This window comes from Gossypium arboreum, chromosome 10 (genome assembly GCF_025698485.1).
Source record: "Gossypium arboreum isolate Shixiya-1 chromosome 10, ASM2569848v2, whole genome shotgun sequence".
In the NCBI taxonomy this organism is placed as follows: Eukaryota; Viridiplantae; Streptophyta; class Magnoliopsida; order Malvales; family Malvaceae; genus Gossypium; species Gossypium arboreum.
This window is the reverse complement of record NC_069079.1, coordinates 101,505,054-101,531,858: the sequence shown is the minus strand read 5'-3', so window position 1 is coordinate 101,531,858 and position 26,805 is coordinate 101,505,054. Positions and strand designations below refer to the sequence as shown.

The 26,805-nt window shown below is 35.4% G+C and overlaps 1 protein-coding gene across 2 annotated transcripts; it reads left to right on the top strand.

Annotated features, from left to right (window-relative positions):
- Nucleotides 1–493: 493 nt before the first annotated feature.
- On the top strand, nt 494–18,342 carry LOC108489046 (chromatin structure-remodeling complex protein SYD-like). Of its 2 annotated transcripts, none has more exons than XM_017793285.2 (33): nt 494–652; nt 1,106–1,226; nt 1,346–1,407; nt 2,022–2,128; nt 2,246–3,001; nt 3,536–3,768; nt 3,979–4,145; nt 4,232–4,296; nt 4,383–4,967; nt 5,208–5,380; nt 6,771–6,868; nt 7,013–7,198; nt 7,309–7,489; nt 7,567–7,749; nt 7,867–7,910; nt 8,057–8,113; nt 8,228–8,324; nt 8,418–8,590; nt 8,682–8,895; nt 9,064–9,189; nt 9,269–9,358; nt 9,434–9,550; nt 9,657–9,737; nt 10,071–10,178; nt 10,641–10,810; nt 11,394–11,472; nt 11,553–11,627; nt 11,759–11,856; nt 11,963–12,070; nt 12,277–12,334; nt 12,450–12,680; nt 12,813–14,073; nt 14,154–18,342. In XM_017793285.2, the coding sequence occupies exons 2-33, from the start codon at nt 1,119–1,121 to the stop codon at nt 18,134–18,136; spliced, it is 10,074 nt and encodes a 3,357-aa protein (XP_017648774.1). In that variant the 5' UTR covers nt 494–652; nt 1,106–1,118; the 3' UTR covers nt 18,137–18,342. The 2 variants fall into 2 exon arrangements, with proteins under 2 accessions (XP_017648774.1, XP_017648773.1); XM_017793284.2 differs by having other exon boundaries at nt 4,371–4,967.
- Nucleotides 18,343–26,805: the final 8,463 nt, after the last annotated feature.

The following is a 26,805-nucleotide window of genomic DNA, read 5'->3' as shown; positions in this document are numbered from 1 at the left end:
TGTAGCAAGTAATAAGTTTCGGCGTGAAATTTTAGGATGAAATTTTAGTAATAGTAACTGTTTTTTCTAACATTTTGTTATAAAAAGTATAAAATTGTCGATAAGAATTATTATAAAATATATTTTTACAAGTTTTTCAATTAGGTCACTGTAGCATTTGATTAAATTTCTCTGATATTTTTACTTAAACGATAAAAAAAATAATTATAAATTATATTCACATTTAAGTATTATTATAAGATTAACGAAAAGTTGTAGGACATGTAAATCTATTATAATTTAATTTAAAATTATTAACTGATATTTAAATGTAAAATAGCAATGAAAATTTATTTTCTAAATAAATTGGTGTATATAGGTAAAACAATTTGATAATTAGCACAGCGCTAACACATAGGCATTTGGCCCAAGAATTAAAATTAAATACAATACAAAAGCACTGAAGGGGTAAATGCGTAATTTGCGTTAGAAGAAACTCGGCACATGCGAGTTAAAAGGTACGTGTTTGGGAAGAACCTTTTGTTTACACTTTTGTTTTTTTCATTCCTTCAAAACCAAAAAAATCTCTCTATTTTTCCTTATTCTTTTTTAAATTAAAGAAGTTTCATTCTTTACATGTAGCTGACCTTTAAGCTCTTCGATATTGGACCAGGTAATTTTATTTATTTTTTGGTTTTCTTAACCATTTTTCCTTCATTTAGGGTTTCGTCTTCTTTTTGTTCGCCGCTGAAATAGAATTTCCGCGGAAAGGAACGAACATTTTCTCGAGAAACAAACAGATTTTTTTGTTGAAATTCACAGTACTATGTCGGATAAGATAGTATGGGAGCTTAATTTGCTGATTTTCAGCTTTGGATATTCTTCCATGAGAAATATGTGTTACTGAACTAGGACATCTTAAGTCTCCGTCCCTTTATCAGTGCTTTGGTGTTTTAATTTATTGATCTTGAGCTTGTTTATGATTACATGTGGGACCGAAATTTTGTTTTTTTTTCCGAAGGAATCAGATGACTGTTGGAAATTACTATTGTTATCCAAGGGCAAATTTGGTGTGAGAAAGCAGAGATTGAAATTTTTGCTTGATTATTGGCTATTGATTTTGTAGCTCATAGGAGGAGATGGCGTCTTCTTCACATAATGTGGAGTTAGAGGCGGCAAAGTTTCTGCATAAGCTCATACAAGATTCTAAAGATGAGCCTTCAAAGCTGGCAACAAAACTTTACGTGGTATGTGTACTTTTTTGGGTCAATTAAGTGGTATTTATTGTGCGCTAGTAATAGAGTTAGCTCTAAGTTTTAATACCATTTATATGGAAGCTGATTCTTATTATTCACGAATGTTTTAGATATTGCAACACATGAAATCTAGTGGGAAAGAACATTCAATGCCGTTTCAAGTAATATCAAGGTGACGCATGGTTTGAGACTTCGAGGTTCATTAACTCTTCATATAAAATACATTGGATCTTGTAACCTAGTGAGAGAATGTGCCGAAGTTATTTCATCTAGATGGAGATAGCAATTTGGCGAATTGAGTTAATTCAGATAATGGTGGATCTAATAAATAAATTTGATTGATTGCGCATTGTTTGCTTTGATCATCATTTGACACTTGAAGTCTAGTAATCTAGTTTTGATTACCTTTAAATGGATGCAAGATGATTTATTTTCTAGCTTCTGAATTATAATAAAAATGTGTTTAAATTTAGCGTTGTTCATGTATGTGACAATTGCTGTTTAAATTTATATATCACACTCCAGGATTTCATGGTTAAATTTTCTAGCTTGAACTGAAGTACACTGTAACCTAAATTTCAAATTACAACTGATATATCTTTATTCTCCATTTCCTCCCGCTGTACTCTGTCCTTGTACATGGATTTATCTCCGTGGTTGCAATGGAGTTTTGAACTTAGTATTCAAATCTATAGATTGTTCTTCTATTCAAATTATCATTGAGGTTGTCCGCCCTTTCTCTGAAAATGTCTGCTAGTTTGCCTGACATAATTTTCTTTATTCAAGGGCAATGGAGACTGTTATCAATCGACATGGTCTTGACCTTGAGGCTTTGAAATCATCACGGCTTCCTGGGTCACAAATAGTGGATTCTACATCTGGGCAATATGTTGGTAAATTGCTGTTAATCAAACTTCATTTAGCATCTCATGGCAAATTTTTACAGATGCCTCCTCATTGTTGCATGGCATATTGAACTAACCATTTATAAATGAGATTCTTTTCTTCAGGATCCTCTCAGGCTGTTTCAGTTCCAAAAGATTCTAAAGCAGGAGCAACCCAAAACGAGATACCTAAATTTGATCCATTTTCATCCAGCAGGCTGCCTGTTGGCCCAAGCATGGCTGGACATGAGTATCATCAAGCAGCTGCAACGCATAGGGGTAGTCAGTCTTTTGATCATGGAAGCCCCTCAAGTTTGGACACCAGGTCTGCTAACTCACAATCACAAGAGAAACAAATGAATCAAAATGATAGCAAGAAGGGTGCAACTAAAAGAAAGAGGGGTGATTCATCATCACCATTGGAACCAAATTTTGATGAATCTCTCAATGCTGTCATTGATCCTAGGAAGGGGAAGATGAATAAGGCTGAAACATCTGCCCCTGCTAACTACAACATGGTCCCAAGTAGTGGTCAAATGGAGCATTTTCCATCCTCGCCTGGAAATATGAGATCAATGCATAGAGGTAGACAGGATGGTCAAAATGTAACAGAAAACCTGGTAGATTCGACAAACATTAGCAATATGATGTTACGCGGTCCTAGTTCAAAGTATCCTGAAGAGTTGGAAGCTTCTTCTGCTCAAAATGTTCCAATACAGCAGCAAGGTGGACTACCTGGTGCACATGAAATTTTTTCTTCCAAGGGTAAGGCTGGGTTACCCTTTGACAGATCTCAACTTCACAGGTTTTCTCCAAATGTTTCTGGCAACATAACAGCAGAAATTGCATCTCAGCAGTTGATGCATGCATCTCTTATGCCAGGTAAGAAACTAAGAATCGACTTTGGATTTTGAAAAGTTAGAATTTGCGTGCACTTGTTAGATATTTTAATAGACTTGGATTTAATAGGCTGGTTTGTGTGTGTTTTTCCTTATTTATTTATTTATTTTTCTTTTCAATTTTATCTACGCAAAAAGGTTTGAGTTAGATATTCTGTTTGCTGATGAAATCCTGTATGGGTTGCTCTTTTTTTCGGTGTGGATCTGATAAAGGTTTATTGAAGTTCAGTTATATTTGGGACCCAATATAGTTCTGTTGTGGACTATGTTATCTGATATCTTGGATAATGTTTCTACTTTTTTGGTCTGGTCCACTCAAATTTGTGAACTTCTGCCCTTCTCATTGCCTGATGAAATTTGAGAATGACTCATTTTCTTGATGGTGACTAACTAATACCTATAGAGTGATGGTGAATAAGAATTGACTGAGCTTGGAGACTTCCAAAAATGCATCTGAATTTCCAATCTCCTCAATCCATGAATTTTTATCACATTGTTGGTGTCGTTTAACTTTCAGGTTCTTTTGGGAAGGTTCAAGGAGGATTGTCTGCCCCATCTAACTATCATGCAGGAGAATTAGCATATTCAGGTTTAGGCCAATTTAGTGGTTCTGAGAATCAGAAGCATGGGTTATCCAAAAGTTCTGTAGCAAGTCCTGATGGGTCGTCTTCAACACTTTCTGCTGGAAAAGTTTTAGAACATGATGGAGGCAGTTCAAATATGTTAGGAGATGTAAATAAGATAGCTCAGGTACTCATTTTGTTTTCTTCTTTACATGCATGTTTTTGTTAAGTCACTGGCTTCAATAAAGAGAATAACAGTGCCATTTCTGGGGCTCTATTATGGCCTTTATGAGAGGAACGAAATGATTAGACTTGGACTGCTTCTAAATGTTGTTTTAAATGTCGCTGATTCGTATAATGAATTGGCTGGAATTTAATGTTATGCTTTTTTTGGCAGGCTGGCAGACAAAATAGTGCCTCAGAAATGACTATGCTTAGGGCCATGGCTCCAAGAGACACGGGAATGTCTCCTGTCTCTCAATCTGCCGCACTATCTAGCATGCCCTTCAAGGAACACCAGTTGAAACAGCTTAGAGCCCAGTGCCTTGTTTTTCTAGCTTTCAGGTATTGCAATAGTTCAGGTGGTAATAATGGTTATTGTGGTCTGTTATTTTTATTTTTCTGCATAACTTGTGGTTGTCCACTTGCAGAAACGGTTTGATGCCAAAGAAGCTGCATCTTGAAATTGCGCTTGGAAACATATTTCCTAGGGAAGGTAGGTTTATATTATTTATTTGTTTTACAGATTTCATTTTCAGAAGTGTATATCCACTCACTTGGTAACATCAGTTGGCAATACAGATGGCGTTCGCAAAGAGTTGAATGACCATAGAGGCAAAGCACAGACTTCTAGTGACCCAAGTAGCATATCTGAAGTTGCAATGTCATTTGGAAGGATGAATAATGTACCTCCAGCTTTGACATCTATCGGAAGATTTCCAGAGGCTGATTCCTTGTCAAAAGAAGCAGAAAAATTAAAAGTGGAGGAGACTAATGGCCCAACTTCTGATCTTTTAGCAATTGTGGAGGAAAGGAAACATATTCTAGCTACAAGGAAGGCAGAGGCTGATCTTCAGAGCCACGAGGCAGTGGAACCACAGGCATACTTACCTACAATGTCACGACAGCCTGACTCTGCCACCACAAAGGATGGTTTTACTGTTCCTAACAATTTGGATGGCATGGAGAATGGCCATTTGCAAGTTGCAAAGGCTGATCTAGCCTCATCTATGATGGGTGCTAATAAACAGGTGAACCCTGAAATGATGGGCTGGTCTGGAATTGGCTTTCATAATGAGGTTTCCAGGGCATCTTTGCCAGCTGCTGCTATTCAGCATGATTTGATGCTAGAAAGAAAAGATACCGCTCCTCTGTTTCAAAGTCTGGGTAATTTTATTGAGTCAATATCATTTTTGCTAATGGCCACTTGTCTTCTTATATATTAGTATAATTAGAATGGAAATGATAATCTTTAAGCCTTTTAGTTTTGAAGATGTTAGCTTTTGTGATGTGGTATGGGGTGCTGAGGATTCAAAAATTCTCTGAATTTTAAACAAGATTAATCTGATTTGGCCCAAGTTATTCCAATTAACAGAATGCTAAGAACTGGTGTCTGTTTTACCACAGAGCAAGATGAGGATAAATCTGTGTCAACTGATTCATTGCCATCTCCAAAGTATACAATGTTGGAGAAATGGATTATGGATCAGCAGAAACGGAAGTTCTTAGCTGAGCAGAAGTGGGTTGCAAAACAGCAAGAAACAAGGCAAAGAATTATTACCTGTTTCACGAAATTAAAGGTTTGTTAAGGCTTTCTTCTAACTCCTTGGTACATTTTAATAACAAGTTCTTTCTGATTTCTGTGAAGCCATCCCACAAGATTGTTAAGGATATTATTATTCGCTCTAATATTTGTGCACTGCTAGTAGAAAGGAAAATTTCTCATTAAATTGAGTGAGACTTGGAATACGAAGTTAAAACTTAAGAAGAAGACCACCACATATTTTCTATTCTGCTAATAAATTAACTTTCTATTTTAATTTTGTATGTATTTTGTATCTACAAAAATGTCTATTTCTTCTTATGATAGCACATGGAATGGTTTTATATTTGGATGTTGAATCATAGTCTATGTCCTAGATAGCAAAAGGAATTCATCCTTAACATTTGGGTAATGCCATCTTATTGGTTAGAAATGGGTGATTTTAGTATTCAAGCTTATGAACTTGGGTGAAATAGGTTTTGTTGCGTGATGGGTGATTTTTAGTTCTTAAGCTTACAAACTCGGGTGGAATTCATCTGTTTTGCTTGGAAACAATTGATTAAGAATCACGAGATATGGTATAAGAACTTGTGGTGTAGGTAATTAAGACAATCAAGGAATTTGGACATCTTTAGAGTTTTTTTTTTTTTCCTCTTTTATTAATTAACATTGCATACTTGTTTGAGCGTCGTTTTTCCTCCCTGAACTTTGTGTTCTTAGGAATCCATTGTTTATGCATTTCCTGATACATAATGATGATGTCAAATTTTCTTTTTAACTGTTCACCATATGTGTTGAATATTATCCTTTTAGAACAAAATGGTTCTTTCTTTATTTTTCAAAGTCTTTTGCATAGCTTTTATCATGTTTCCCATGCTTTTGTTGGGGGGTTGAAGAAATGCTTTGACTATAGATTTAGCAATGCAGATGGCTAACAGAATTCATTCTTTTTGGATAAATCTTTCTTATTGACTGGAAATGGGTGTTTTGGTACTTAAGCTTGCAAAATTTGCTATTTGAGTGAAATGATATTTTTCTTTTGCATGGAATCTATTGATTAAGAGCTCATTGGACTGCATACTAACGTTTAGGTCAATCATCCAAGTTAGGGCTTCACGCATTTGTTGAGAATTGTTAATTAATTTATTTATTGGCCTTGCATATTTCATTTGAACTTCTTTTTCTAACTGAAATTTGTGGTGTTAGGAACTGATTGTTTATGCGTTTCTTGATACCTTATGGTGTTGTCAAGTTATCTTTATTTTCTACTTTCAACATGTGCAATAAGCTTACGTGGTTCTGTCCTTTTACCTCACCTTTTGCCTAACTTCTATCATAAATAAGGGGTTCAAAGAAATGCATGGTTTCACTTTGGGTCTAGCATTGCACGGGTAAATTGTTTTAGCAACTAATACATTCACATGTAGGGAAATGTGAGCTCATCTGAAGATATATCTGGAAAAACCAAAAGTGTAATAGAGTTGAAGAAACTCCAATTATTGGAGCTTCAACGTCGCGTAAGGAGGTAATTCCCTTATAGATTTGCCATTAAGTTAGTATCTTTTGTATTTCTTATCTTGGTTTGTTGTTACCAAGGTCATAGCAAAGTTAGTTTGGTTGTATCCTTGATATGATTTTATGTTTGACATTCTATTCTTAAATTTGGCAGTGATTTTCTGAACAAATTTTTTAAACCCATTACAAATGATATGGAACGCCTGAAATCATACAAGAAACATAGACATGGTAGAAGGATAAAACAACTCGAGAAATATGAGCAGAGAATGAAAGAAGAGCGACAAAAGAGAATACGTGAGAGGCAGAAGGAGTTTTTCAGTGAGATAGAAGTTCACAAGTATTTACCACTATTTCTTTTTCTTACAATTTAATGCCTCTCTCTCATCTGGTTGCATTAGATAAAGCTACCACCTCCTTTCTTACTTGCTTGGTATGTTGAAACCTCAGGGAGAGGCTGGATGATGTGTTTAAAGTTAGAAGAGAACGTTGGAAAGGTATCAATAGATATGTGAAGGAGTTCCATAAGAGAAAGGAGCGTATACATCGTGAGAAGATTGACAGGATTCAGCGTGAGAAGATTAACTTACTCAAAATCAATGATGTAGAGGGTTATTTGCGAATGGTTCAGGTTAGTTTACACTTACTAGCTTTTGGTGGTCCAAAGTGCTTCATCTTATTCTTACCATCATTCATGATGTTTTACAGGATGCTAAATCAGATCGTGTTAAGCAACTATTGAAAGAAACTGAGAAATATCTTCAAAAGCTTGGATCCAAGTTACGGGATGCGAAGGCTATGGCAAGCCGCTTTGAGAATAATATGGATGAGATGCGAACTACAAGTTTTGATGAAAATGACACTGCTATTGAGAATGAAGATGAGGCAAAGGCAAGTTTTTTTCTTGTGCATTTTGTGCAGTTGCTTCCTATCTTACCTTCCACAAGTTTTTGCTCATCTCATCTTTTCATATGTTGATTTTTTTTCTTATGGTAAATCTGTCTGCAGCATTACATGGAAAGCAATGAAAAGTACTACCTGATGGCTCATAGGTAGAACATTTGCCTTTTTTTCCTGCTTCATTTTTCTAATCAATGGAACTTTGGATGTCTTGAGGCCATTTTATTTGAGAAGTCTTTTATTAATTAGTATCAAATTATTTTCATTTTCTGAAAGGTTTATAAAACCTTTTTTGCAGCATAAAAGAAAACATCAGTGAGCAACCAAGATTTCTTAAGGGTGGGAAATTAAGAGAGTAAGTAAAATATGCACTTCTCCAACAATACCTATTTTCAGACTGGCTGGCATTGGGAGTGCTGCGTTTATTATCTTGATTGAAATTTCTTAAAGTTATACCTTTGATGTTCAGGTATCAGATGAATGGCCTTAGGTGGCTGGTTTCACTCTACAATAATCATCTGAATGGCATTCTTGCTGATGAAATGGGCCTTGGGAAAACTGTTCAGGTATCAGTGGTTCTGAATCTTCTCTTGATTGCATGTATTATATAATTTGTTGTCTAATTTCTGCATTTGTTTTGTTTTTGTGTGTGTTTGTAGGTTATTTCTCTTATTTGTTACCTAATGGAAACCAAAAATGATAGAGGACCATTTTTAGTGGTTGTACCATCTTCAGTTCTGCCTGGATGGGAATCGGAAATCAATTTCTGGGCTCCTGAAATACACAAAATTGTTTATGCTGGACCTCCGGAGGAGAGGCGTAGATTATTCAAGTAATGACATCAACATGAAGAAAAACCTTTCTTATCCAATATTTTTTGTTACTTTAGAATATATAAGCCTGGTTATCCATTTCTGCTGCAGGGAGAGGATTGTACACCAGAAATTTAACATTCTCTTGACAACGTATGAGTATCTAATGAACAAGCATGATAGACCAAAGTTGAGCAAAATTCATTGGCACTATATTATAATTGATGAAGGTCACCGGATAAAAAATGCTTCTTGCAAGTTGAATGCAGACTTAAAGCACTATCAGAGCTCTCATAGATTGCTGTTGACTGGAACTCCACTACAGGTTACAGATTATTTTATTTGAAATTTTCTCAATATATATTTTTCATTCTACATTTATAATGGCTGCTTGCTGTCACTTCCTTGTAGGTGACCCAGCCGTACTTCCTGCTGCAGTTTTTGGTGTTGATGCTAATGTAATGACTAAGTTTTAACTTATCTTTTTGTGTAGAACAATCTTGAGGAGTTGTGGGCATTGCTCAATTTCTTATTGCCTAATATATTTAACTCATCAGAGGATTTTTCTCAGTGGTTCAACAAGCCATTTGAGAGTAACGGGGATAATTCTGCTGATGAAGTAAGTAGTGAACTTCCTGAACATTATTTGCTCTACTATCATCAAAATTATGTGCTTATTGCTGGTTGTTTCTAACTAGGCCCTACTATCTGAGGAGGAAAATTTGTTGATCATAAACCGTCTACACCAAGTTCTTCGTCCTTTTGTACTTCGAAGGCTGAAGCATAAGGTTTGTATTTACAGGGATGTTATCAAAATTATGTGCTTACTGCTAATTGATTTGCATCTTTTTTTTTTTTGGTAGGTTGAAAATGAACTTCCTGAGAAGATTGAGAGGCTTGTAAGATGCGAAGCTTCTGCTTATCAAAAACTTTTGATGAAGAGGGTTGAAGAAAATCTTGGTGCAATCGGAAATTCAAAGGTTCCTTTTAGGACGTTTGATTCTCATTTACTCGCATGCATAGTCAAATTCTAATCACCTAACTTTTTAGACATTCGCTGTTGCTAATTCCAATCTCCTTTTGCAGGCTCGATCCGTACACAACTCTGTTATGGAGCTTCGTAATATATGCAATCATCCATATCTCAGCCAGCTTCATGTGGAGGAGGCATGTCCTTTCCCTATTTACTAATGCTTAGTTTGCTGTTGATAATGAATTCTGGAAGATAAAAGATGAGAAAGTATTAGATGGTCTCTGTTCTGAAGCTTCCTATAGACCTTTTTTTATCTCCTTTATGTAATTAATTTCTGGAACAAATCAGTGGTTAATTATTTATTTTTGTGTTTGATAACTTGATAAGTTGGAAAAAAGAACAGTTGAAGATAATACAGTCCCCTTGGTTATTCTCTTGAAGTAAAACTAGGAATATCAGTAGTTGCAGCATGGATGGTACAAAATTCTCTATTGGTATAAACCTAACTTTTGGATAAAATTTTGTAGGTTGATAATTTAATACCACAGCATTATTTGCCGCCAATTATTAGGCTTTGTGGCAAGCTTGAGATGTTAGATCGAATACTCCCCAAGTTGAAGGCAACTGATCATCGGGTAGGCAAATCTTCTTATGTAGTTATGCTAAGATCTAATAATTTCTAGAAGCCATCTTTAGTTGGATTCTGTAATTTAGTAGTCTGTTTGCATGAGAATTCCTGATGCTGAGTTGGGCCTTCTTTTTCTTTCTTTTGCATTAATATGTTGTTGATTAATACCGTTTGTATATGCTGGAAATCTTGTAATGCTTTTGTTTGCTTTTCAATTTCAATTACTGTTTGTTTTGTCTTATTTTTGTTCAAGTTCATGGTGCCATTGATGGTATTTGGCGTTTCTAGATTAAGCTGTCTTTGTTCTTTTCAATCTTGGAATGCGCAAGAAGCAGTTTTAGCATGACTGTCTTTGATTTTCCATGAGAGAACCTCCACCTCCTTCCTTCAGTTTATGTTTGCAATTATATTGGTTTTACTGACATGATCAATTCATTGAGGATTCACTCTTGCAATTTGACATTTGTAGGTTCTCTTCTTTTCCACCATGACGAGGCTACTAGATGTTATGGAAGACTATCTCACCTTTAAACAGTATCGTTACCTACGGTTGGATGGGCATACATCAGGGAATGATCGTGGTGCACTTATTGAAAAGTTTAATCAACAAGGTTCCACTTTTTTCATATTTTTGCTCAGGTAATTCTGTATCTAAGCCCTATATGGATAAAGAATACCAAACACCCATTCATCCAAAACACACACACAAAAAAAGCTCATCTATGCTTGTGTTGTTTCTGACCTGCACCAGCTTTTTAACTGATAATCTTCTTTGGGGATTGAGACCAGGGATTAGAACCTTGTAGAGGAGTAGAGTAAGGAGGAAAATACTAGTTGAGAAATTTCAAGCATGCTCTGTAATATCCTCTACTCTTGTTATGTCCTGGGGATTATATGGGCAAGGTTGAGACGTTAAAGGGCCACTTGGGTTTAAGTTTTGGATGGCTAATATGTATTAGGCATCTTTGAACTTAGAAGTTAAATACTCAACATTCTCTTGTGTAAAAGTTATGCCTGTCAACCCTCCTGTTGGAAATTACCTTTTCACTTTGAGCAAAGATTTTCTTAATTTTGGGAGGCTGAAAAGAAAATCTACTAGAAGAGGACTGTATGAAACGGAACTACCTTGCCTAAACAATTAATGCTTGTTAGGTTGCATGTATATCTGTTGATTTACTACCTACTATTGTCTTGTAGTTCTGACATTTTATCATGTTGTCAGTATTCGAGCTGGTGGTGTTGGAGTCAATCTTCAAGCTGCTGATACCGTGATAATATTCGATACTGACTGGAATCCTCAGGTTGTATAGGAAGTTACATTTACTTTATTAGAGTTTCTTCAGATACTGATTTTGAATTTTAAAATTTTTGGTTGGTTCAGGTTGACCTGCAAGCGCAAGCAAGAGCTCATAGGATTGGCCAGAAGAAGGATGTACTTGTTTTAAGATTTGAAACAGTATGCTCCTTTTCGCTCAATTAGTGTTTGGGGTCAAGTACCCTTTTGTGAACACTATGATATTTATCTTTTACTCTTTCAGTGGGTGGTGCTGATTTTTTAATTGAGTTTGATTATTTTTCTTTGATAAGGTTCAAACAGTTGAAGAACAAGTCAGAGCTGCTGCTGAACACAAATTAGGAGTTGCTAATCAGAGTATCACTGCTGGTTTCTTTGACAATAATACAAGGTAACTCCTGCTATTTGTTGAGCTATAGTTTTATTGCATAGAGCACAAGCAGATTCAAGAGGGTTGACTCATGCTCTTAAGGAAATTTCTGTGATTTTGTTGACAGTGCTGAGGACCGTAGGGAGTACTTAGAGTCCCTCCTGCGAGAGTGCAAGAAAGAGGAAGCTGCCCCAGTGTTACATGATGATGCTTTAAATGACATGTTGGCCCGCAGGTATTATTTTTTTAATCAATTTTACTCTCCCTGCTCTAGGTTATGTCTAGAATTCACTGTGTTGTTCTTTTAGATATTTTCATCTTTTGTACTGAACCAAATTTATTGCTGTGCCGTAATTCAACATGAAAATTACTTTCTAATAATATTTATGAGCCTTTTGTTACCTGCATGATTTTGATATTGATATTATCTTTGCGATACAGTGAATCTGAGATTGATGTCTTTGAATCAGTTGATAAAAAAAGGCAGGAAGAAGAGACGGTATGCATCCAAGTCAATTGGACTGGCTGTTTTGGTTCATGTTCAGCATAAGCATGTTTTAGCTGTTGTATTACTTTTATTTTGATTCCACTTTTCTATATATACAAACATGCAGGCAAAGTGGAAGAAGTTGGTATTTGGATCAGGGATGGATGGCTCCAAGCCTTTACCCCCTTTACCATCTCGTCTTGTTACAGATGATGACTTAAAAGATTTTTATGAAGCAATGAAACTGTATGATATACAAAAGTCTGGGGCACAGCCTAATGTTGGGGTAAAGCGGAAGGGTGAATCTCTTGGTGCTCTTGATACTCAGCACTATGGGAGGGGCAAACGAGCTAGGGAGGTTTGTTGTCTTTTACCTCTTTCTTACTTTATACTTACACACATATATAGAGCTTTTCTTCTTGTTGCAGCTGCCTCCTAATCCAGTATGAATTTGCATTTAATATTAATCTGAAAACTTTTGCTATATTAGGTGCGTTCATATGAAGAGCAATGGACAGAAGAGGAGTTTGAAAAAATGTGTCAAGTTGACTCACCTGGATCCTCAGGATTAAGGGAAGAAGCTGTTGAGAGGAACCTGGCAAAAAATGCTTTGGCAGGGACTGTTAATAGCACTGAACCTCATGCTCTGGCTCCTGCCCCAGCCCCTGCTCCAGCTCCGACTCTGCCACTACCACAACCAGTTCAGGTGGAGCTTGCACATCAGCCACAGCAGCAGAGCAAAGATGTAACACCACCATCTAAAAGGGGCCGTGGAAGGCCAAGAAGAGCAACTGCTGAGAAATCTCCCAATACACCAGTGTTTCCAGCACCTTATGGAACCGGTAAATTGGATGTTGGGTTACAGAAAGCAGCAGATGATAGCTCATCAGCATTTCCTGCTCCAGATTCTCACAATAGTACCGGAGTTTCTCTGAACTTGCCGCCAAGTGCACCCTCTGTTTCTGCCATTCCTGATGACTCTACCCCACCTGGATTCTCTCCACCAGTAGAATCAAAAGGACAAGGTCGAAGGGCTCAAAGTGGAGGACAGGCACCTAGTCGAAGGGGAAAGAAACAAGAGCCAGCATTGGGCCCTGCCGTTGAGGCTTTAGTTGGTCCTGTTCCAGAAACAAATGATCAATCTCAGATTAAATCAGTCATTCCACCAGATAGTAAAGCTGTTGCTACTAGTGGAACTGTTCCTGGTGTATTAAGTGCTCCCATGGCCGTGGGTACCAATCCTGTGCCTATTTCTGCTGGTATGGATTGTACTACGGGAACCAATCATCCATCTGATGTGGGGTTTAGTTTGAACTCTCAGACACTTAATACTTCCTCAGGTGCCCCAATTTCTCAATCAACTCTTCCTTGCCCTACTGTACCTGTCCAAGTGAAAGGCCAAGGCCGTAAGGCTCAGATTGGGGCAGGAGCACCTCGGCGTAGGGGAAAGAAACAGGCAAAAATATCAGCTGCTCCTCTAGATGCTTCTGTTGGCCAGGATTCAAAATTGAATCCTCAAGCTCAGGATAAGTCTTCAGTGGCATTACCAAATAAAGTCATTGTGATGGGAGGCAATCAAGTAAATGATGCTTGTGATCCAACAAAAGTTACCCAAGAGCATGGACTGGTAACTAATGCACCTGCTACCCTAACTGGTCAGGATAAACATTCTTCTGAACATGATAATTTACCCCAAAGCAAGCAGCCAGAAGTCTTACAGGAAGTGCACAATAGTACAGCCTTAATCCTTGGTAAGGACGTTGCTTCTTGTGTTCTTTAATAATTAGTTCGATGGGTATTGTATTGTAAACTCAATATGAGACTTTTGCAGGCCCTGCTCTGGGCAAAATTCAAAAAGCTGATATGCATGAGAAGGCTTCCATGATTTCAGGGGTTTCATCTGAATGCAGCTCTCAGAAAGCTACATCTAGCGAAGTATGTGGTAACCTAGGTGGTGCAGTGGCTGTGGCTCCTTGTCAGACCTCAGTTGAAGTGGTAAAGAATCAAAATTCTGAAGATAAAGTGCAGTCAACTTTTTCAATTGGGAAACCTGTATCTTTAGTTTCTGTTGCTACAACAGATTCTTTGCATGCATCAACTCCCTTAGCAGGTGCCAATAAAACCATACCAAGTTCTAGTGAAAAGATTGCTCCCAGCTCTGAGCCTTATCCAACTTGTGTTCTTGCTGCTTCTGAACCTCATTCTGTCCCTGCTTGTCCCGCTGAATCTGTTCAAAGTAGAAGGCCAGGTCGTAAGGCCACACACAGGGCAGAAGCACCTAGGCGCAGAGGAAGGAAACCTGCAACTCCTGATGCTTCATCTGGCCAGGACTTGAAAGTAAATTCTCAGCCCCTGAATATATCAAAGGATTTATTGGTCAATAAAACTACTGCAGGGAATAGCAATCAAGATTCTGGCCCTCATGAACTGGTCAATGTCACTCAGGTACATGCATCAGAAATCCATTCTCCTGGTGCTTCAGTTGGTCATGATTTGAAGAGAAAAGTGACTGGTGCAATTCCAGCATTTAGTCGAATTCCGACTCCTGATGTGAATGATGTTGCCCGAGTGATGAAGGAGATTTTCTCTGAAACCTGCTCATCAAAAACTAAAATTGGTGAACCTGCTGGGAGTGAGGGCAAAAATATTCCTACTGCAAGTAAGGCATTTGAGGAGGTAGTGAAGAACCAAAGTTTAGATGGTAAACCAGCTGTCAGCACACCAGCTCCCGTAAAAACTGCTCCAGCTTGTGATGTTCCAAAAGGAAAAAGCAAAAAGCTTTCCGAAACTGAAGCTGATACAAAAGAACTGGAGGACAATGCATCTCTTGCGATCAAGGTCCCTGTTCTTGAGAGAGCTAATTCTTTGAAGCCTGAATGCAAGACCCACAGTGGCTCAGACAACGTTGCAAAATCAATACAGATTTCAAATGAAAATTTAGTTACAGATAATAATGTGCAGGTTAATAGCACACATCCTCATAGTGCTGACGATGTGAAAGATGCAGCTCAAGGAGCTCCTGCTCCTACTGGTGTTCAAACTGGTTCTAGAAATGGTCTTAATGATATTCCTATCAAAACATCTGTTTCAGATCAATCTGTTGTTACTTTGAGTGATCTTTCCTTTGACAAGTCAGTCGTGCCTTCTATGGTTATAAGGACTGAATCCATTGTTGTTAAAGGTCCAGAAACTATGGAAAACTCAAACAATCATCAAGCTAGTTCTGTGGTTGAAGGTATGACTCCAACCCATGAGGCCGCTACTTTGGATGATGCTCCTGTTGAAAACCGAGATGTGGAGGGTCAATCTGGGGGAAATGACTCTAAGAACCCTATACCTGAGCCAGTTCTTTCTAGTACAACTGAATCTGCTGATATAGAGCTTGTTCCACAAGATGGTGGAGCCTTGCTACAATCCCCGGTGGTTCGAGATAAGGAGGGTGATGTTGCTGAGATTCGCCATATGGTAGTAGATCCCTGTGAGACCAAGTTGTCTTCTTTGAAAGATTTTACTGCTGAATCCGCCAACAGGGATTCTGCTACAGAAGTTGATGGTGGGAAGCAATTGTCTGCGGGAGTTCAAACTACCAAGATTGACAATGTTGAAGTTCGTGATCCAGAAGTTAAACCCTCAGAAACACAATCATCTGAGCCAGCTAAAATGCCTTTTGAAATAGCAGTTCCTGTTTCTGATAGTTTTCAGGACAAGAACAGTGAACGGTCCAGGACGGATGCTTATGCTAAAGAGTCTGCAGAGAAATCTCCTCTTGTGGTTATGACTTCTATGACAGAAAGTGTTTGTCCAGTCATTCAGTGCCAGCCTGCTACAGGGCCTGAGAACTTTTCAGTTCCTAGACAGCTTTCCCGTGAAATTTCAATGACTCAGAGCAGCATGGAGGTTGATTGTAAAGATCATCATAGTGCTGCTGAAATAGATTGTGAATCCACCATTCACTCTACAAAAGCCAGTGATGCTTGTAATGGTTCTAGAGTGGTCCCACCTACTTCTGTTGTGATGGAGCCTAAAGTGGCCAGCTCTGAAGACAAAGAAAAACCTTCCTTGGAATCTTTGTATTCAGCTTCGCTTGATGTTAGTTCTTCGAGGGCTCATGTTGCTAGTGAGTCTTCTGGAGTGACTGCAGTAGTTCCCTTGAGTTCAGACCATTCAGTAGCTAGATCTCTTCCTGATCAGATTGCAATTCCATCTGAAAGCGACATGGAACCTTCTGCTATAGAGTCAGAATCTTCTTTTAATGTCGAAAGTGCTGAAGCTGCACTGAATGCAACTAAATTGCTTGATGTTACCGACCATCCAGAAGAGTCTTTACCTATTACTGCCTTTCCAGATAAGTCAGGTACAGTGGACAGACCTGTTATGGTTGAGAAATTTTCCAAATGCAAATTAGAACCTTCTTCAGATAAGTTGGGTTCAGTGGAGGCACCCGCTATGGTTGAGAATAATTCTGAACTTGAAGCAGTGCCTCCTTTGAAATCACATCCAGAACCCTCTGTCCTCGAGGTTGACAACCTTCAAAGTGCCGCAATGTCCACAAAACCTGATGTTGATGATGCTCCTCTTGTGACTTCAAATATTTCTCCAAGTCCAGTTTGTTCAGTCATGGTGGAGCTTCCTGCTATTACTCTGAATGAACTGGGAAAAGAAACAAAACCATCTAGCGGGAGTGAAAATATTACTCCAAGTCCTGTCCACTTGTTTGCTTTTGATTCTACTGATAGGGCACTTACTCCAACAGATGATGAGTTGCAACAGTCATCAGCTGCTGAAAGGGTAGATGCTAAGTCTGTTGATGTTAGCAATGAAGTAGAGCCCACTGCACAACCAGCATCTTCTCAGGATTTTGCTGCTGAAGCTTCTAATGAAGATTTTGCACCTGAGAACCATGGTGAGGCGAAGGTGTCTCCAGGAATTAAGAGTGTAGCGGATGGTCATGTTGAAAGGGATGTTGACCCTCTGGAGCTGGAAGCATCCGTGGACGAAGATATTGCTGCTGTGCCATCCAGCATGGAGCTTGTTCCCGGAGATCAGAGTAAAGTGCATGTTCAAGCAGGAGTTGCAGGTTGCGAAGGTGATGATGGTATTCAGGGCAGAGACATGGAAGTTGATCCCTTGGAAACACTTGCAACTTCATCAGAAGTTGCCGCCAAGGACTCCCTTACGGGAGAACATGTTCAAAATGATCAGTCTCAAGAGCTCCTAGGAACTGAAAAGACACAGGCTGACCATGTTGAGGCTTCTATTATTGAACCAAACTCCTCAGAAGCTCAGACATCTGTACCGCAATCTGGCATTACTGATGATGAAGAGCAGCTTGCTCAGAGGCCTGAGGTTGACCTTGTTGAGGCCTGCAATGAGGAATCTAATCCTGCAGAAGGACCATCCTCGGCACAAGCCATCTCTGATGAATCTACCAGGTCTGAGAATGATCCAGGGCTTGCACGTGCATCTTCACTGCAATCTGAAAAGTCTGAGGTTCATCAGGTTGAGACCTGCAATATGGAATCGAATCCCACAGGACCATCCTCATCACAAGTCATCTCTAATGAATCTAACAACCCAGGGCTTACACAAAACGAGCTCCAATCCGAAGATCCCGCCGAGGCTTCTCAGTCACCCAAGACTGAAACTGTTGAGGTCTCTGATATGGACATACACCTTAAAGAAACAAAAGATCTTCCACCTGAACTGGAAGATGATGCTAAAGCTTCTGTGCAGCCTAATGTTGTCTCGGATATGGAAATAGACACCGACCAAACCAATATTCCATCAAAGAGCACGGATGAAACTATTGCATAGATCAACAAAGATGGAAGGGTTGGCCTTACGAGGGTTTGCCAAAACTGAATCATTATTTCAAAATTTGTAGATATTTTATTCTAATCCTTTTATTATAATAGTTGTAAATACCCTTACTTTTTGAGAATTAGAAAATAGATGTTTACTCAACTGTTTTCTCCAATGGTGGGTGAGAAGTATTATGAAATAACGATCTGCTGATCTAATTACGTGTTTTCTGTACCTTTGTTTTTTACTTTTAGGGTTAGCAGTTTGAAAGGGATGGTGGCAGTCCATCAAGAGTTTTAACGTTTGAGCCGATGATGATAAGTAGTTTTCCTTAACAGCAGATCAGTTTTTTTTTTTTTAATTAAGTTTTGATAACGCCATAACGGGATTTTGAACTTCACTTTTTTTTAGTAACTATAATTGCCCCGCTTCGCGTGGCAAATTTATTACAATTTTTTCTTTTTAAATGATAATAATGGTAAAAAATTATACAGATTTAATAACTAAAGTAAAATATATATATAAAAGTTTCCTTAAAAATTTAAGTTATCATCTTTTAAAATTGTAAATAGTTTTAAATTAATCAAGTATTATCATTATAAATGATTAATAATTTTAGGGTAAATTATATCGACAGTCTCTCAATTTTGATGCAGCTGATAATATAATAATTTTGATTTCAATTTAGTCACTCAACTTTTGAAAAATAATAAAATAATCCTTTTAATCATTTATTGTTACAGACATAACCAATTTAAAAAGTCTTTTTTAGCACCAGTTTAGGGTTTAGGTAGCAAAAGAAAAAGAAGAGAAGAAGAAGAAGAAGAGGAGGAGAAGAAATGGAGATGCTGAACTCGTGACCCGGTTCAAATCCCTTTCCGAGGATTGGGCTTCCCTCACCTCACCCTAGCTTTTGTCGCTGACCATCTCCGCCGTACTTCTTCTGATCCATCTCTCATCCTCCTTTGCTACAATACCTAGTCCGATTTTGACTTTGGAATCTTGCTAATTACTGACTTGATCCAGAATTTCACTTGTCGGCATTTGGCTGTCCCTTTGGAGGAACTGCTTCCTTTTTTTTTTCTCGAAAATCATGGGTTTAACCGATTGTTTAGTTTGTCTGGATGTTCCCCTTGTTTTGCTTCTAATTTTGTTTTATGTAACTTGATAATGTTAGTTATGAAGTTTCTCCTATTTTATCTTTCTTTTTTTATTTTGTTTTGCTTTTGATTTTGTTTGGATGTTCCCCTTTTGTTTATATCATATTATATCCCAGACTTGATAATGTTGCTTTGGAGGATTTTTTCCTCACCGGTTTGGTTGTAGGCACTGATAGTTTGACTCCAAATGGTCTCCAATCCCAGTTCGATATGGTTTTTTTTTCAGAGTTAATGACTTTGGGTAGCAGAAAAAGACAGTTGGATCCCAACCATGGTGGCTCCTCTATTGGGGGGGGGGGGGTTGAAAAAGAAAAAGAAAAAGAAAAAGAAAAGATAAGGTGGTGGTGGTTTGGAGGTCAATGATGGTGACGCCAAAGATAGTTGTCGCGAAGGCGTCGATAGCAAGATTCTTGGGATGGAGAAGAAGAAGTATAAACATATTAGGCTATGTATGCAAAAAGTAAAAAATATTGGGTCATTTATTAAAAAACAGAAAAGGAAGGATGATAAAAGAAGTCACTTAACTTTGCCTCATCCAACATGGCAAGTTAATTGGCCACGTCAGCTAGTTAACTGGTCACGTCACTTGCCCCGTTAGGTCAGTAACAAAAAATGTTAATAGGTGACTAATTTGTCACTTTTCGATAATATTTGTGACTGTTTTGTTAATTTTTGAAAGTTGAGTGACTATTTTGTCAGTTGCATCAAAATTGAGTTGTTGGTGTAATTTACCCATAATTTTATTCAAGCATAATATTGTATTATTATGAACAAATATAACTTATTTTGGTCTAAATTAACAAAATTAATTAATTTAAGGTTTGAAATATTTTTGGTACAATTAAAGGTCTGAGCTTAATTGAACACGTTGAATGCTTCACATAATGACATAATTGCATAATCAACAATATGTGAGGGACAGAATTTAGAATTAGCCCATTATCCATTTTCCCAAATCCCCCAAAGTTTTCCTCTCTTCCTTGGACAGGTGTCATAATGCCAATACTCATGGACACTCTTTTTATTTATAGCTATATAGATTATAAATTCTAAAATATTTTTATTTAAATTTAACTATATAAATATATAAGCATTAATATGAACTAGTTTTTTTACTTTATTATTCTAATGTTATGTGAACGGTGAATTCGAAATTATAGGTTAGATGAGGTCCAAAAGGACTTAGAGAAGAAAAATAATAAAAATCCCTTTAAAACAAGTCATTCTCATTTTTAAACTTAATTTCATAAAAAGAAAAGGATCATCACAACAAGTGATTATGTAACATATATTACCCTTGATCAAAAAACCAATTAAGTCCCTGCCTAACGGTTTTTGCTTTTTATTACAGCTTTAGGTTTTTTTCTTTTTTTTTCTTTTTATCGTATTCACCGTTAAAATTATAGGTAATTTATCTAGTTGGTCATCTAATTTTTAGGATACTTTAATTCTGGTCACTTAAAATTAATTCTTTACAATCTCATCACTTAATTTTTAGGGCTCTAGCGGTGATTTACTGTACATGCCAAATCATGTTTACACTTTCATTTTAGTTACTCAACTTTTAACTCGCTTTCATTTTGGTCATCCAAAAAAATATCATTTTTAAGTATTGTTTAGAGTAAAAATTAAGGATAAAAGTGAAAAATGGTAGAAATTAAAATAGTGCATTAAAATAATTGTCAAATGATACTTATTTATCACATTGCGAAAATTCTAAAATTTTTCAATATTGAAGTTTTAAATTTTAAAATATCAAAATCAATTAAATAAGTTGTTGAAAAAAATTATTCCCTTATTGTCAACTAGTTTACTACCCTAATATTGAAATTAATTAAATTAATCTCCTTCTAAAATTTAAAATATTTTTGTATGTTTCCTCATTATTCTTAATGAGATAAACTCAATAATTCATATTTAATAATTATCTACAAAACTTAAATTTCTTTTGATTATATAATCTCAAATCTTTCATTCTAAGCTAAAAACAAAGAAAATCATTGCAATTAATTAAATTAATTGCTTATTCTTCATTTGGGAAAAGAAGTGATGAAAAAACTTTCTAGGTTTTGTTTGGCATGGAACATAAAATTAATTAATTTAATTAATTATAAGGACTATTCTTTATTTTTAACTTAGTATGAAAGACTCAATATCATATAATCAAAAGAAATTTGGGTTTCATAGAAAATTATTAAAGATAAGTTATTTGAGTTTATTTTAATTTGGAAACATAAAATAAAATTTAGAAGGAAATTAAATTAATTAGTTTTAATATTGTAGTAACAAATCTATTGGGATAATATATTTTTAATAATTTATTTAATTGATTTTAATATTTTGAAATTTAAATTTAAAAAAATACTTTCAGTAAGGGCTAAACAAGTACAATTTGACAAATTTTAAAATATTATTTTAGTTTCTATTGTTTTTCACTTTAATCTTTAATGCTTTTACCTCAACCAATATGTGAAAAAAAGAGATACTTTTAGGTGACTAAAATGAAAACAATCTAGTAGTTGGTGACCAAAATGAAAGTGTAATATGATATGGCATGTACCTGTATAATTAACCACCGTGAGAAATTTAATGGTTGGATGACTAAAATAAAGCGTCTTAAAAGTTAGATGACTAACTAGGTATTTTATCCTATTATTAATTGACAGATCAATAGATAATAATACATGGTAGGCTATGATTTTATTTTTCATTTTTACTAAAAATCATAAAAATATTTAAAATTCTAAAAAATTTATAAAAACTTAAAAAAATTCTAAAAGAAAAATCTAATTAACTATTAAAAATTAAAAATTATATAAATTATTTTAAATGAATAAAGTTTATGCATATAAGAATTGTATGTGAAAACATGTTTTTCTCATATATATTTAAAGGAGTAACATGAGAATGGTTTTCTTAAAAAAAAATGGAATAACATGACATTGTTTCTCCTTAAAGAAATGGAGAAAAACATGCCATTGTTTTTATCTAAAAATTTGGGAATAACATAGAAGAGCGCTTTTCCTGGGAGGAGAAGACTATTGCGTTTCCTTAAAAACAAGCAATTGCTCTACTCTCAAAATTTGGAAACAGGTCTTAACAAGTTAAAAAAGAGTAAGAGATTGTTTTGCACTAAAAATTTGGGAATTGCCCTTGTCGAAACTATTTTTTTGAAAACACGGGGTCGACTTGATTTTGGAAATGAAAGCGAGAATGGGAGTTGCCACCGATCCTTTTTGGTGAGGTGTGTCGGGTCACCTCGTAAAAGTGGTTGTTTTTAATAAATGTTTTGATTTATTTAAACAACGATTTTGGTCCGCGAAATTCAGAAAAACGGGTTCGGGAGTCGATTACACACGAGGAAGGATTAGCACCCTCGTCACGCCCAAAAATTGGTACCTAGTTGATTAATTAGTGTCTTCGTGTCGAAAATTGAAAACTTGAAAGACTTTAAAATACAATCTCTCTTTTGTAAAAAACACTCAAATGTTAAAGACTTTCTCGTCTCAAAGTGATAAAATGTCACATCCAGTAAGTTAGGACACGACATCTCGAACTTTTGAGAATGAGCTTGCCTTTTACTTAAAATACGTGTATTTTAACTTTTTGAAAGGGTATTCGATTATTTAGAGTAAACGAGAAAAATTGAAACCCAGTAAGTTAGGGCACGATATCTCGAACTTCCAAATACCAAATATTGCCTTTGTTTTCAAAAAATCTTATCTCGAGGTAACAATATGTCATATCCAGTAAGTTAGGACACAACACCTCGTATCTCCGAGAATAAGTATTTTATTCAAAATTCGTATTACAATTTTAAAAGAATATTCTGTTATTTAGGTTAAATGAGAAAAATCGAAACCTAGTAAATTAGGGCATGATTTTCTCGAATTTCTAAATACGAAATATTACATTTTGAAAAAATTATTTTGAAAAATACAAAATATAACATAAATTTAAAATAAAAACAAAAAATAAACTATGGTATTAACAAGCATAGCTGAATAATAATGAATATGTAATGTAAATGACAATAATAAGAATAGAAATAAAGAAGTAAAACCAAGCAGGCAAATGTAGAAAAGATGAGTAAAAATTAAATGATAAATAGATAAAAAATGATAGAAATAAAATAAAAGGAACCTAATAGTATATACATGAAATAGTGGAAAATAATAATAATACTTATAATAATAATAACTTTAAAAATATTAATATTAACAATACTAATAAATACACTAGTAAAAGAAGATAATAATAAACATAATAATAATAATAAATATACCAACAATGATAATAACAATAATTTATGAAAATAAAAGAAAATGGTAATAGTTTATAAATAATAATGATCTATTATTAATAATAATGATGCAAGAATAAAATAGAAAAATAAAAATATATCAATACATTATTAAGAATCATCAAAATAAAAACAATATGTTAATAATGATAATGGTAAAAAGGAAAATAGTAATGATAATAATAATAATAAAGTAGAAAATATTAATACGTTAATATAAAAAATGATAATCTAATAATAATAATATACAATATAATAAATAATAATAGAAAAGAATAAAACATGAAAAATGTAATGATAATAGTGGTAGTAATAAAATAATAATACTAATAATAGCAGGAAATATAATGGTAATAATAATAATAATAATAATAATAATAATAATAATAATAATAATAATTTGGATAATAAAATAGCAAAAATGATTAAAAGGGATTAAATCGAACTTGAAACAAAAGTTTTGGGGCAAATTCGGAGTAAATAAGAGAGAAAAGGACTAAATTGTATGCGCAAATAACCAGGAGGGACTAAAATGGGCAATAACCCCTCCCTTCAAAACGCGCAGCATAAAGGAAGACCAAAATGAAAACAAAAATATATTACAGGGTAAAATTAGAAATAATGAAAAATTTAATTTCAAAATAATAAAAAAGCGGAAGGGCTAAAAGTGCAATTAGCCTTTCCGTTAAAAACACGCGGATCCTAAGCCTGGAGAGAGTCGGGTCTTCAGGTTCCTCCCCCAAAACGACGTCGTTTTGGACGCTAGGGGAGGTGAGTGAAACGGCGCCGTTTCACTAGACTATAAAAGCCAAAAAAATTTCAAAAAATCCTCATTTTCACCCCTCTCCAAAAAAAAAAAAAAACAAAAAGGTTCCCCTCCCTTCTCTCAAAGCATCTGGGACCAGGCTAGGTCTCAGGTCGCCGGACTACCGCAAGGTCGCCGCCGGCCGCCGTCGCGCGGTGGCCTGAATTCTAAAAGGTATATTTTTTTTGTTGTTGTATTTTTAATATATATATGTGTATTTGGTAAGAAAATAAAGGAGTAACTCAAAAGAAAAAAAAACAAAAAGACGAAAATAAATAAAACCTTTTATTCGAAACCTTTGAACTCTGTTTTGGTGTTTCTTGCTGCGATTTTTTGGTTTAGACGTATGTTTTCAAATGTTTTTTTTTTCATATTCATTCTAAAAAAAGTAGGAGCCGCCCCTCTTTTCGTTTACAAGAGATCGACTTTTATAGCCGATTTGCAATACATTTTCTTTTTCTTTTCTATTCTACACTGGTACTGTCCTCTTGTTGCTATTGTTTGCAGGTAGCGGTAAGGTTGATGGGACTGTGGCGTGTTGCAGGCGTGGCCAGTGGAGCAGTTGGTCAGAAGGCCCTTAGTGCGGCGCACCTAGGGTTTGAAAAATCTAATTTTTTCTTTGTTGTTTTTTTTTGTTTGGGCTACATTGTTTGGGCTAGGGTTTTAATGGGCCCGAGTCTGTTTGGTTTGTTGTTTTACGGGCCCGGGCAAAAATGGTCTTGTACAGCCCTTTTCTATAAATATTGGAATATGCATTGTGTTTCTCTTTAAAAAAAAAATCACAACTATCATATTCTCTTCCTGAAATAACCCATTATATTGATTCCTTAAAAATAATTCAATTTTTATATACAAATAGTCATTTAATTAAAAAAAAATTATCATTTTAAGCCTTCACGTTAAATAGTTCGTTTATTTTGATTACTCTCGTTAAAAACTCTAACTGATATCTAATATAATATTTTTTAACACATGAACCAATAATTGAATGCTGCATGACATAATTTAACACGTCATAAGAGTTGCATATCAATTTAAAAGACTACAATATAATTTGTCCAATATTAATTATTAACCAAAATAAAAAACAATAATTAAATAGTTAAAAGAAAAACCCCAAAAATCTGGGTTTTGGGTTCCGGCCACCTACCAACCCACCCATGAACTGATTGCCATTGATGAATCCATTCACCAATAAATGTGCAACTCCAATCTCAATAATAGAAATATTCCTTGTTTCTTTGAACAGCAACATCAACCCAGTTCAAAAAAAAAAGAAAAATTTAAAACACAAAAAACCAGTCGAAGCTAAAGTGCATGAATCAACTATGACAAAAGGCCCCAATTAATATAGATAATCTCAATAAAGTTGATTTTCTTTGTCTCCACTTCAGTGGCAAAGCATGCATTGTATCCTAAAACCCAACCAATAGGAAGGATAGAAAAAGAAGAACCAATTTGTATCCCCATTCAAACCATAAAATTCAACTCCAAAAGCTTTAACTTTTCCAGGTAAATTACTTTAGAAGGAAAGGAACAAAGAATATTCACCTGTTGTCTTCTTCAAACTAATTTTCATCCCAATATGCTCTTACTATAGGGGTCCCCAAGGGATGATTCTACCTTGGTTTTTTTTTTTTCAATGGAGTCTATGATGGGTATATTCATGTAATCCGATATCACTGCAATAATGGCAGAAGCATGTGCCACTTTTGCATCTGCCTCATCATTTTCGGTTGACTTCTTGTCCCAAATAAATAACGAATTCCATTCAAGGGCTAAAATATTATATAGTTTGCACATGATCTTTGTAACACACAGGGAAACCTTCAGATATTGGTCTGATGTTTGGGGTGATTCTGATAAGAGTTTCAAATTGCGCTGACAACGACAAGATGGTAACCCTCAAAATCTCCAACTTACAACCTCTGTGTCATCTCTAGAGCTGTAATTGACATTTAATTAAAATATTTGATTGAATTCACACCTTCAAATCTATAAAATTGGATATCCACAAATGTTTGATTCTGCTTCATATGGAGATATGTGATTTATGTAAAATTCTATTTAAATCCTCGACATTCTATTTTGTTTATTATAATTCAATCTGAATTCAAATTTATTATCTGAAAAATTAAAAAGAATTCAGATGCTACTATCCGTACACATACAACTAATTACCGCATACACTACAAATTCATTACAATATCTGAATATAGTATTAAAATGTAAATATTCAGAATCAATGTTGCCTAAATGGAATTGGTTGGTCCTATAATTAGTTTGACTTAAGAATACATCGACTCAAAACTTTCAATTAAAAATTTATAATCACTCATCCTATTCCGACACGTGGTTAATTCCGAAAAGAAAAACCCCCTACTTATAATTTGTTTAAAAACATGCCATAAAT

Excerpts from the sequence above, each read along its gene's own strand:
- LOC108489046 (XM_017793284.2), top strand. The coding sequence starts at position 1,119 with ATGGCGTCTTCTTCACATAATGTGGAGTTAGAGGCGGCAAAGTTTCTG. Across the intron at positions 8,114-8,227 it reads AAGGGTGGGAAATTAAGAGA|GTATCAGATGAATGGCCTTA; the intron begins GTAAGTAAAATA and ends TTTGATGTTCAG. Across the intron at positions 11,473-11,552 it reads ATACTGACTGGAATCCTCAG|GTTGACCTGCAAGCGCAAGC; the intron begins GTTGTATAGGAA and ends TGGTTGGTTCAG.